This window comes from Echeneis naucrates, chromosome 16 (genome assembly GCF_900963305.1).
Source record: "Echeneis naucrates chromosome 16, fEcheNa1.1, whole genome shotgun sequence".
Lineage (NCBI taxonomy): Eukaryota > Metazoa > Chordata > Actinopteri > Carangiformes > Echeneidae > Echeneis > Echeneis naucrates.
This window is the reverse complement of record NC_042526.1, coordinates 6,703,757-6,716,924: the sequence shown is the minus strand read 5'-3', so window position 1 is coordinate 6,716,924 and position 13,168 is coordinate 6,703,757. Positions and strand designations below refer to the sequence as shown.

Genomic DNA, 13,168 nt, shown 5'->3' with positions numbered 1-13,168 from the left:
CAAACTGTTACATCACTTCCTCTTTTTCTCACAATGCGAGACACATTTTTCCAATGCCGTTTAACTGTAATGCGATATTTGAATGAAGGCTTATTCAATAAGGTGAGGCCAATGACCTCCAGGACGATTGGAGCTTATATCAGCGAGACATTGACCGAGCCGCATTCCTCTGCAACAAATGGAGGCATCTAGTGGTCCTGATGGCTCACTGCTGGTGTCTTGAATGCCCAGCTGAGCCTGTCTCATTAATACAAGCCTGGGAACTGATATAGTGGTGACTCCAGAAAAAATGTATTACTGTCAATCCTTCCTGTTTGTTACCAAACCGATGCTCATTCGCAGATTTGACTGATTCATCATGCGACATCCAGATGAAGGGAGCTTTCAGCCTGCCTATCTGAAGCCACAAAATACAGTCGGTCAACCACAGACAGGCCGCTAATCTTGCTGCACATTTGCATCAAGGCCAATCAAAGACCTGTAAAATGATCATCTGATTACTGCATGCTGCCACAGTTGCCTTGTTTCCTCTAGACTCACTGTGCATCACAGAGCATTGGAGCTAATGGGGAACTGCTATTTCCTGGGATGCAAAGTGAAATGAAGTGCAGCCTTGAACTAAATTAGAATCTGACATCATAGGAAAAGCCGTGGCCATCAGCAGGTATGAATTCAAATGACAAAAAGGAGCAAATTAAAGAGGAACAGTTTACTGATCTGATCACACGACATCCTGCTGCACGAGATAAACGGGAGGCAACTTTCTGAAATATGAAAAAGTAAAAATGGCCTATTGAATTTGAAAAATGTGATGTTCCATCAGACAGTGACCCTCAAAGGACATTTTTTCTTACTACTCTCGCTTGCTCATGAAAGGATTTGTCGGGCCACTTTCAATAATTCAATAAAGAGTTTGGTCTACATCGGCTGTACATGTAAAGTGCTTTCATGGTGTGCTTTTCATGATTTGACCTGTTGCATTAGGATAATTCATGCTACGTATTAAAAAAAAGTCATCATCTCATGTGTGCCCTCCAACTTAACGGAAATTATTAATGAATTGCAGTAGTTTTTTTTTTTTTTTTTTTTAAGGAATTACCTCCTAATCATTCTTTTGGTGTATTCAAAGTTCAACAGTTATTTATCACTGCATCTCGATAACCACAATGGACTTTGTCCCTTATCCTGAAATGTTGCCACTGAAATGATCATTCTTAGCTCACCACCTGGAAAAACATCTTTGGAAGTTTTGCATACTTACTAAAATAACAGCAAATAGCCAGGAAGTAGTAGTCAGTAGTCCTTTTCTGTGTTGTTATGTGAAATACTTTGACCCACCTCTGTCACATGAAGACCAGAGATGTGAACATGACTGTAGTAACCATGATTGGACGAAAATAAAACAATAGATTTACAGTAGAGTTAAAACAAAGTGTGGCTTTTTGACTGTGTGTTGCAGGATTAATTCATGTTATTTGCCATGTCCCACGACATTTACTGCCTGCATGTGTGTGTTTGTGACGGAAAAAGAAGGCACAGACTCTATCTGGGCATAATCTGGGTGCAGAAAAGTGTGTAACTGAGTGTTTTAATGGGAGTGTGAAGCGATAATCTCTTCCCACTGCATCTCTGCCCTCGCTGCAGGGCTTCGTCACAGCCGCCTCCCCATGCCAGAGCTGTTTGTAATCCCTCTTTAAGATTGTTTGATCTGTTTGATGGACTTCAGACTAGACAGGTTCAGAAACTAGATTGAAAGTCCCTGTTTACTCCAAAAGTTGAAATCCAAACAGCAAGCTCTGACAGGAAAGACGTAAACAATTGTGTTTATGGGTCATGGCGGCAATTATGACCATTTATCCAACATAAACAATGAAATGAGAGTCATGCAAACTGGGACATGTTGCAGGAGGGGTATCTTGCTCTGATAGTTTGTGAACTTTCTTTTTTCACACCAAGCTATTTGGATATAAACACAAATATAAATGAGAACAAGTGTGATTCACACTTTGTAATGTGTAAAGGTTCTATAGTGTGGTGAGTGTGTTTAACATGTTAGAAGATGAAAAAAAAGAGGATGGGGGTTAATGGGGAAGAAGACGTTCAGCTGAACTTATATTTAAACTAACTTTCAGTACATATTTCACTTTAACTCATACACTGTTGTTCATTATGCCGTGGATTGTTGTTACATTGGTGCTGTGATATTAAGAAGCTATTACATGTGAATTTCACATCATCTTCGGCTGCACAGAGAAGAAAATTAAACACTTTGTCGGAGACAAACATTCTGCAGCCGGCAATTGAGTCTCCATGGAAGCTCCACCAGAGCTCTCCATAAAGCTCACAGTATGGATCATGTCAGACGGGGTCATGACCTCCACATTAAAACAAAACCAGCTCCCTCCTCCCACTGCGGCCGTTATTTAAAGCCATACTAATGTGAATCAACCTTTTTTTGGTTGCCTTGATCACCAACAACCTAAAGTAAGAAGGCAACATTACAGATACATTTACATGCTATTTATTTAATTATAATACAGCCTGAAGTCTACTTGTTATCCAAATAAGGAACTGAAACCAATTTCATATGTTACATTATTGTGTCACTGTTTAATATCACTTGTTTGACTGTGTGCTTTTGTGGATATTATGAAATTCTTTGTTCCACCAAGGTCATTTTGAGAAGAAGTTGTGTATTGTGCAGCTTACTCAATAGACAGTAGTATCAGTCCATCACATGGAGTCTGTTCCAGCGACAGCTCCTTGTCCACCCCGTTTCATGTGACACCATCAAAAGGTCTCCAGAATCTGTTGATATCATCAGAAAAATTGCAACATCCGTAAACAATTACGGACTGATACTGGTTTCTATTGGTGTGCACGAAGTTTTAGGACTTCTGAATAGATGCAGTCTAGCATGCAGTACAAGAAGACAATTCCTTGGGTATTTCCCTGGGCGTTTTCCTTGGACAAAAAAGAACAGTCATCTCCATTAGAATCCAAGAGAGCAGATAGTGTGAACAAACAACAAACAAAAGAGTCAAGCTTTTTGGTTTGGTTTTTGTTCCACCATCTTTCAGGCAACTTTCAAATGTGGCGATCAATTTATCAGTGAATGAAGATTTTAGGACAAATAGCAGAAGAAGAGTGGATTTCACTTGGTTTGGAAAGGTTGTCCCATTTCTCTTCTGTTGAGATGAGACATTCATCTCTAGTGGAAAAGCCTTGACTCTTAAAAATAATCCCCTATTTATAGAAAATATACTAAATCACCAAAAAGCGGGACATACACAAGACATGTTTTCAAACCGATGCTTATACAGGTGACATGAAGGACAGGTTCTTCAACTGAAACACGTTTTAAAAATGTCTAATTCCTATACTAGTTTGTGGCTGTTGGCCAATAAAAACTGGTATATATTTTGGCGTAATTAGGAAGTTCCTCCATTGTCCCTGTTATTTGCTCTGGAACTTGAAATGCTTTGGTTTCTTTCCTGCTTATAACCTCTTTCAAAGAGAGAAAACGTTCAAAGAAGCACCGTTTCAGACTGATATTTAAACTTGCAGTTGGTCAGTTTGTGTCCCCGTGTTTTGTTCTTTTGGAGCTCTTTCCAGCTACACTGAGGAAATATGTAACCAAAACACTCTGTATAATGTACTCAGGCCAATTCTATTGTCCCATTCTCTCTTCCTGCTGTCTGTTCTTTGATTATTATTACATCAAATCTGTCACGGTGAAGTGTCCATAGTTGTGTCTAACATGGAAGTGAAACTCTGTCAAGCGGTAGTAAGTCTGTTCAGGTAAATTAACGACATTTATAAATAGGCACCTTCCTTATTTTTTAACACCATGACAGTTACTTTACTAATCACAAACACCAAAACTGCATATTGTATTTTTTTAGCTAACAATAGAGACACAGAATTGTAAAATACAACAAAAGAACAATATCAACATTCACTCAGTTTGCATTCTACCACTTCCTGTTGCGTTTGTGTTTGAAGTTCCTATCTGGGCCTGTGGGGAATTTTACATGACAGCCGTGAAAAAAACATCCAAATAGTGCAAATAAAGCAAAAACCAACTGGCCCCTTGTGGATTTATGTTGCGAAAAGATAGCTCAACTTCTTGAGGACATTATGTTTATATCTGTTTGTTTGCTGGTCAATAGTTGGATGAGGTGGAGCTGGGCTTGTTGCTTCCACCCCATCCCGGTCTTTTTAAAAGGCTATGCTAACTAGCCACAGGCTGCACCTTCACATTTATTTCACACTCACAAAGAGGGCCAGTGAAAAGTTTCCCGACATGGCAAGACTTTTCTTTTAACAGTCAAGCTCGTTTGTTGTTTCTTTATTATATACATTTGTGCATTGTTCAGTGTCGCTTACCTCTCGCTCCCACTTCCGTTGTGCTTGTGTGCTTCCCACTGCTGTGATTGTGTGCCTACTCCTGACAGGTTTCATCTGTGTCTCCTTGTGTTCCCTCTCCTTTTGATTCCTTGTCACAAGCGTTTGGTTTCCCTTTTCTTGTTCTTAGTATTAGCTATTCTTCACTTTTTAAATGCAGAATCTCTCCTCTGAGTTATGTATTGATTTTTTTTACATTGTTTACCAATTATTTCAGAGGGCAGTGTTTGTAAAGCAGCAAACTGTTCACCTCTGAGGTTCACATCGTAACATCTCAACAAATACTGACTGGGTTTCAAGGACGAGACCTTTCCGGATGAATCCTTTGGACTCAGTTTGATCTTCCGTCTTCATCATCATCTAGAGTCACAATCTTACAACATGTTGAATACTTTGGTTTTGACAAAGTTCCTGGAAAATCACCTGAGTCAGGTGCACCGTTAGTATTTTGAGGCTGGGGCCGACATTGGGTGAAGACGTTGTGCACCCTGGACAAGTTGGAACTTTGCCTCACTCCCAGAAAATACTGTGTGTTAAAAGCTGTGGCAATTACATGCCTCCTGACTTGAATTAGCTGTTGTGATGCAGAAAAGACAGCTAGTGGCACGACACTGAACAGCCAATTTACAGCTGTGATGATACCCACCTGTCCCTGGAAACAGCCATTCCCTTAATTATGCATCATTTTGAGCCTCCATAAGATTTATGTGGTATTCTTCCCATGTAAGTAACGGGGGGACTGTGGTGATCAGAAAAGGAATGAATGAATGAATAATCTGACTACAACCCTCATTACATGCAAGTTAACACACAATGCCCTCTGCAGTTGGAGGTTGGATGCTTTATGACAGAAAAGAGAGATTTTGGGTAGAATATGATAGATATAAATATTTCGAAGTAGCAGGGATACTCTCACCTAGGTGAGAACTGCTCTGATGTGTTTGTACAGCATTAACAGCTCTTAATATTTCTGTTGCACTGGTGAGGATGTGCTGCGTTGAGTGGGTGATTTTCTGGCCTTTAAATAGTACATGGCATGCTGAAGCTGCCGTCACTTCGTGACGGACACTTTCAAAATGGCCGTTAAAAGGAGTCTGCTGATGTTGGTTAATGGAGATAGAGATGATATGAAGCGGTCACTGTGGCCAAAAATTACCAAGGAAATGTTATGTAATCCTCAGGAGATTGTAGCAGCGTGCTTGTCTGTTTTTCTGCAGGCCTGCTCTATCTATCGGTGTTTGTGTTGCTGTATACAACATGACGTATTTATTTGTGTATTTGTTGGATGTTTGTCCCCTCTTGAGGGATGACGTTTCATGTGTGAGATGATGCTGATTGAGCAGGCAGAGGGTGCTTTAAAAAAAAAAAAAAAATAGGTGCAGTGTATTAAAATTGAATAACAAGATGCCTCTTTTTAACTTTCGTTTCATAGGAAGTGGCAGAGTTCATTTTGGCATTACATGTTAAAGTAATTCACTGTTCATAACGTGGTTTTCCTTTGTTGACCTGTTGAACAGTTGCAGAAATAAACCCAGATTTCTGCTCTCCATATCATACCATGCCATCCCCTCCATGATCGTGCTCGAGCCACTCAACTACCCACAGTACTTTGCTAAATGTCAATGGTCTGGTTGAAAAAACTGAGATCATCATATGCTGCTGCCCCATCAACTGACTGCTCTGCTCTTTTTTCATATACTGCTGCATTTACTGATAGACTTCACTCGTGAAATAACATACACATTTCTGAATTTCTAACATTGCCAGGTTGCGTAGTGGAATAATTAATAATAAATCAATTATATGAGGAAAAATCAGTTTAATAATAAATAATAAACATCCTGATGGTTCCACTTGAGTCCACCACTGTGGGCTCCAAACAGGGAAAGGGGAGCCTTGAGTTTGCACAGAGAATGACCTGACCGTCTGAAGGATGATGGTGGAATCCAATGCAGACGGTCGAGCTCAGCTGAGAGAGAGAGAGAGCAGTAACGATTAGGATCAGCATCAGGAAAGACCTGTTGGTTGAGGGTGAAGTTGATGAGATGGAAAAGGAGAGCCATACTAGGACTGAGCTCCCTTGTCATGGTGAACTTGGGGCTCAGAGGAGGCCTTCTGAGCTCGCAGCACATCCTGGATGATGCTGATGATGGCACTATGACTACATGCTGTTTGAGCTAGCCAAAATCCAGGGGCCTGGAATCAAACTGGGCCATTACAGAACCCGATCCAGAGTGTGAGGTAAGAAAATGAGGCACAAAGCAGCAGCACGAGAGAGCAATCTCCCAATTACTGCTGGCCATCTTGGCGGAGAAGAGAACAAAGACTGCCATGGAGTAATAGAAGAAAGGAAGCGTGGACAACACCAACATATCCACGAGAAATTGGTAGATTAGACTGCACCACCAGCTCAAGATGTTCCTGGATTTAAACGGGAGAAATATTTGTGATGACCCTTCAAAGACAACATAGTTTGAATGTGACAGGCAGAAATAGCCAGCAGGTGGATCCATCTATGCAGACTGTTTTAAGATCACACTCCACATCTATCATGCACAGGTTATTTGAATATTCCCTCAGGGAATAAAATGTCAACATGCATATGTTAACGTGAAGCTGCAGTCAAGTGCTTCATGCACTTGACTGCAGCTTCACGTATCACTCAAGTATTAATAGTCTATTTAAATTTTATGTGCCACAATGATTTCTGTCTTTTCTCGTCTCTTAGTGTCACAGGGCAGGCTGCTGTCAAAGCACAAGAGTTGTCTGTTATTTGCTGTTTCCTGTACAGTGCTCTGTGACATCGCTGATAAAAACGTCCTATAAATAACTTTACATGACCAACGACTATCACCCTGACTTCCATATTTTATTTTATTTCTTGATCTTACAATGAAGAGAGAAGAGCTGAAGAATCATAGCAGAGCCTCGTTTTCCTTTATAATAATAATAATAACAATAACAGAACATGCCAGTTTAAACAGATGGGTTTGGGCAGGCCTACCAGCGTCACTGCTGCTGAAAAGCTATTTTAACAGAAATAATAATCACAATTAATTTATGATAATATAGAACCTAGTACGCTTCCAGGTCTTCCATAAAAGTTCTGTACTGAGAAAGTGGAAGCTATGAGAGGATCTACCACAAAACATGCCACACACACATGCATCACCTCTATTAGCCCGTAAATTATCGACCAAGGACAATGTTTTTATGTCTTGCTCAATGACACTTTGGCACAGTGACTGGGGGAAATTGGTATTGAACCATCTGATAAGTGAAGAACCAGGAGTGTAGTGCTTTTTTGTTTGTGCAGCTTTGTTGGCACTTGATTTGAAGGTCATGCGACCAGTGCAGTTGTAGTGGCATGTTTACATAGACGAGCCCGTAAAATGACCACAAAATCAAATGACTTTGTGAAATAAGATCAATAGATAGCCTTACAGGATACTATGGATGGAGAAGGCTGCGGTAAATGAACACAACCAGCGACTGTTCTGAATGATCTCTTTTACTCATTTATGCTGATAAATAAAGCCATATTTGAGTAATTCACTCAGAATAGAAAGTTCAGAAGTCAAATGAAGCTAAAGGGCTTGGCCCTGAAAATGTAGATAAGCTCAATGTAGGCAGCACAGGCTGTCCAAACATAAGGGATCCACTGACTGAAATATTTCTGTGTAAATGAATCTCAAATAGAGAAGCAGTCAGAAAAGTGGGCGCTAAATGAAAGTACGTTTTCTGCTTTGTCACTGGAACATTTCTAATTTAATTCAGTGTTCAGCTCAGAAGCAACAGCAGCTGAAATGTTTTCCTGCATATTACTCAATGTGTGATTGACAGTTGGAAATAACATTCTTTAAATGTCAATCCGATAACTTTGACCATTTCCTTGGTTTTTATTAGTTTGCAGCATCTCACATTTTAGCAGCTGTCGGTTGCTGCAACTCACAGTTTGGAAATGAGAACTTGGAGTTTCTAAAAATGAAAAAGAAATGACTTTGGTTGGACAGTCAGTAGTAAAAATAATAATGTAGCCTATTTTTTATCAAAGAGTCTCGGATCTGTTTGCTTTGCTCCAGACATTAATTCTAATATCTAATTCTACTGCTAATATCTTTGAGGTTTATATTATAAATGAAAACAGCATCAGTTTCTCAGACTTGACCATGAGTCCTTTTCCCTGAGGTCCACCAGCATGGCTTATTTATAGCAGTAAAACAGGGGAGTTTAAATAAAAACATTCAGCTCTGTGTGGAGTCAGTTAAAGGACCCCACGGCAGACACATTCCTTCACCCAGCATGGCCCAGCTATGGCAAGAATGCAGAGGGACTCTTTCTCATTTCTGCATGACCGGGCAGTCCATAATACCTCCCCCCAGACGATCAGGCCAAAGCAGTGAAACATCTGTGGGTGATGGACAGACGGACTGACGGACTGATAGACAGATGGACAGAAGAAGGTGATGGACTGATAGACAGATGGACAGAGAAGGTGATGGACTGACGGACAGATGGACAGAAGAAGGTGATGGACTGATAGACAGATGGACAGAGAAGGTGATGGACTAATGGACTGACGGAGAGAAGAAGGTGATGGACTAACGGACTGAAGGACAGACGGACTGATGGACAGACGGACAGATGGACAGACGGACAGATGGACAGAAGAAGGTGATGGACTGAAGGACAGACGGACTGATGGACAGACGGACTGATGGACTGATGGACTGAAGGACAGACGGACTGATGGACAGAAGAAGGTGATGGACTGATAGACAGATGGACAGAGAAGGTGATGGACTAATGGACTGACGGAGAGAAGAAGGTGATGGACTAACGGACTGAAGGACAGACGGACTGATGGACAGACGGACAGATGGACAGAAGAAGGTGATGGACTGAAGGACAGACGGACTGATGGACAGACGGACTGATGGACTGATGGACTGAAGGACAGACGGACTGATGGACAGAAGAAGGTGATGGACTGAAGGACAGACGGACTGATGGACTGAAGGACAGACGGACAGACGGACTGACGGACTGACGGACTGACGGACTGATGGACAGACGGACTGATGGACTGAAGGACAGACGGACTGATGGACAGACGGACTGACGGACTGATGGACAGACGGACTGATGGACTGAAGGACAGACGGACTGACGGACAGAAGAAGGTGATGGACTGACGGACAGACGGACTGACGGACAGAAGAAGGTGATGGACTGAAGGACAGACGGACTGACGGACTGAAGGACAGACGGACTGACGGACAGAAGAAGGTGATGGACTGAAGGACAGACGGACTGATGGACAGACGGACAGACGGACTGATGGACAGAAGAAGGTGATGGACTGAAGGACAGACGGACTGATGGACAGACGGACTGATGGACAGACGGACTGATGGACAGACGGACAGACGGACTGACGGACAGAAGAAGGTGATGGACTAACGGACTGAAGGACAGACGGACTGATGGACAGACGGACAGATGGACAGAAGAAGGTGATGGACTGAAGGACAGACGGACTGATGGACAGACGGACTGATGGACTGATGGACTGAAGGACAGACGGACTGATGGACAGAAGAAGGTGATGGACTGAAGGACAGACGGACTGATGGACTGAAGGACAGACGGACTGACGGACTGACGGACTGACGGACTGATGGACAGACGGACTGACGGACTGATGGACAGACGGACTGATGGACTGAAGGACAGACGGACTGACGGACAGAAGAAGGTGATGGACTGACGGACAGACGGACTGACGGACAGAAGAAGGTGATGGACTGAAGGACAGACGGACTGACGGACTGAAGGACAGACGGACTGACGGACAGAAGAAGGTGATGGACTGAAGGACAGACGGACTGATGGACAGACGGACTGATGGACAGACGGACAGACGGACTGATGGACAGAAGAAGGTGATGGACTGAAGGACAGACGGACTGATGGACAGACGGACTGATGGACAGACGGACTGATGGACAGACGGACAGACGGACTGACGGACAGAAGAAGGTGATGGACTGACGGACAGACGGACTGACGGACAGAAGAAGGTGATGGACTGACGGACAGACGGACTGACGGACAGAAGAAGGTGATGGACTGAAGGACAGACGGACTGACGGACTGATGGACTGAAGGACAGACGGACTGAAGGACAGACGGACTGATGGACTGAAGGACAGACGGACTGACGGACTGATGGACTGAAGGACAGACGGACTGATGGACAGATGGACAGACGGACTGATGGACTGATGGACTGAAGGACAGACGGACTGATGGACTGAAGGACAGACGGACTGAAGGACAGACGGACAGATGGACTGAAGGACAGACGGACTGACGGGCAGATGGACTGATGGACTGAAGGACAGACGGACAGATGGACAGACGGACTGATGGACTGAAGGACAGACGGACAGACGGACTGATGGACAGACGGACTGATGGACTGAAGGACAGACGGACTGATGGACTGATGGACTGAAGGACAGACGGACTGATGGACTGATGGACTGAAGGACAGACGGACTGACGGACTGAAGGACAGACGGACTGACGGACTGAAGGACAGACGGACTGATGGACTGAAGGACAGACGGACTGATGGACTGATGGACTGAAGGACAGACGGACTGATGGACTGATGGACTGAAGGACAGACGGACTGACGGACTGAAGGACAGACGGACTGACGGACTGAAGGACAGACGGACTGATGGACTGAAGGACAGACGGACTGATGGAGGATCGGAGGATCAGAGGAGTGGCACACTCCGCTAAACTTCCCGGAGTGACGCACCGGGCCGCTCCTCCTCCTCCTCCTCCTCCTCCTCCTCCCAGCTGCAAACTTTCCTCTCTTGTTGCTTTTAGTTTTTCGCGACTTGGACGGAGCGCTGTCGGGGAGAGAAGGAGCTTCAGTTTAAAGGTCTGAAGACAGTTCGGACATGAAGTCTGGGATCGGGCAGGAAAGAGCCTGAAATCTGTCCCCGGAGCCGGCGGCACCATGAAGCCCCTCAGCGTCTGTCTGTGGACTCTGGCTGTCTTCCTCGCTGTCCTCAAGGTAAGAAAGCTCCCATTCATCTGCAGCTGGAACTGGATGAAATGAACCTCTGCTTCTTCGTAGAAAACAACAACAGGGAGCTTTGTTTGGAGGGTTTTTTTTTTGGCACCGGTGTGACTGCACCTGTTGCACTGGTAGCTGTTCAGCTGTAAAAATCTCTGTAGCTGCTTCTCTACTGGAAGACTACAAAGTAATAATAAATAAATGCATCTACATCCAAGGAAAGTGTTTGTGTGCATCCTGTTGGCAGATGGAGAATATGATGAAAAATGAACAATGGCCCTTTGAGTTTTAATTGGTTTCAAATTTATGTCAGCAAGTCATCAAAACAACCTTCAGTTGGTTCAGGAAAAGTGAGCCATTTACTGGAAGGCATTACACAAGATCTAACAGTGATGGACTTATTTTCACTTTACTCACTTTCTATATTTAGAATGGCTGCTACTTTAGTTATACGAAATAAAAAATAATTAGGTCAGCGACCGGGGTGAAAATATGTCCACCAAAGCTTAGATACCATCCAGCCTGAGGCAGCCAGCAGCCAGGAGCCACAGAGCCACCTGTCCTCGTCCCGCTGGTCTTTCTTGAGAGCCACAAAGGTTGACAGAAGTTGAGAATGGCATGTGAGGATGGGGCCAAGACAATGAGGTCAGGAATGGAATGAGGTTCAAACCTTCAGACTAGAGAATCTCTTTCTCTGTCACACACTGACTAAGACTGACCTAAAAAAATAAATAAAGAAATAAATAAAGAAAGAAAATGACACTATTATTTACAGAACAAATGCTGAGCTGCTCTCTGGTTCAAGCAAAGTGACAGAGACATCTCATTATCACTAGTCCCACACCATCCATTTAGGACATGTTCATAGGTCAATCAAGTTCAACTGAAAAGCAAAAAGAGGAGAAAAATCTGGTTTCTATAGTTGTATTTTTTCATAGGCCTATTTTATTTGTATGCATGATACCGTATTGGATTGTTCTGTCACAGGAAACTACATGTGCATCAGATTTTTATGACCCCCTCATTTATTGAGCTAAAAAAAAAATAATTCTTGGTCTTGAGGAGAGTGAGATATAGCACAGCAGCTACTTTTGTAGTTCACCGCTGGCCGAACATGCAAATATGAGTTTGCCACAAGCTCAGTGAGGTTGAGGTATTGCAGAGAAAGGTCTCTTGGCTCCTATAAAAATCTGGTTTTAACTGTGAGGTTCTGTCTCACGTTCGCTTTGTGTTGTGCATATTTGTTACAGCACCAAAAAGAAGCCGGTTTTATTTCTCTTTAAGCGTTTAATCATTAAGCGAAGACAGTCAGACACACAACGACATGAGCTTGATGTTTCTGAACCTGCCGCACTTTTGCTTTTCTTTTGATGAGCTGAGTCTGTTGGACACCATTTAACTTAATGGAGAAACATTTTTGAAATGAGAAAAATGAAAGACAGGCTTCAGTGTGTTTCACAGCAGGCCAGAGTGATTTTGAGATCCTTGTGGATAAACCTGTTTTGGGTTTATCCGCCTGTTCAGGTGGGACGAAGCATAATTAGGATTTTCCCCCAGATTTGTCTCTTTGCTTTATTAATTCCTTCATTTTGCGTTATTATTCTGTCCTCTCTTTTCTGTCATCTCTGTTGGAGTCATCTCATTTTTTTTTCTTGAATCTTT

At 43.1% G+C, this 13,168-nt stretch overlaps 2 protein-coding genes across 8 annotated transcripts in view; one reads left to right on the top strand and one right to left on the bottom strand.

Annotated features, from left to right (window-relative positions):
• The window catches only part of ptpn5 (protein tyrosine phosphatase non-receptor type 5), a 61,925-nt gene that overhangs the window by 13,436 nt on the left and 35,321 nt on the right, over window positions 1–13,168 (bottom strand). Inside the window, exon 2 of the mRNA XM_029523285.1 lies at window positions 2,710–2,808. The gene's annotated coding sequence lies outside the window, so the exon portion shown is untranslated. The remainder of the gene's footprint in view (window positions 1–2,709; window positions 2,809–13,168) is intronic.
• LOC115056658 (receptor-type tyrosine-protein phosphatase beta-like) overlaps window positions 11,319–13,168 on the top strand; it is a 34,715-nt gene continuing 32,865 nt past the window's right edge. For all 7 annotated transcript variants that reach the window (XM_029523274.1, XM_029523275.1, XM_029523277.1 and 4 more), the window contains exon 1: window positions 11,319–11,503. In XM_029523274.1, the coding sequence (XP_029379134.1) occupies window positions 11,447–11,503 (57 nt within the window). In that variant the 5' untranslated portion in view covers window positions 11,319–11,446. The remainder of the gene's footprint in view (window positions 11,504–13,168) is intronic.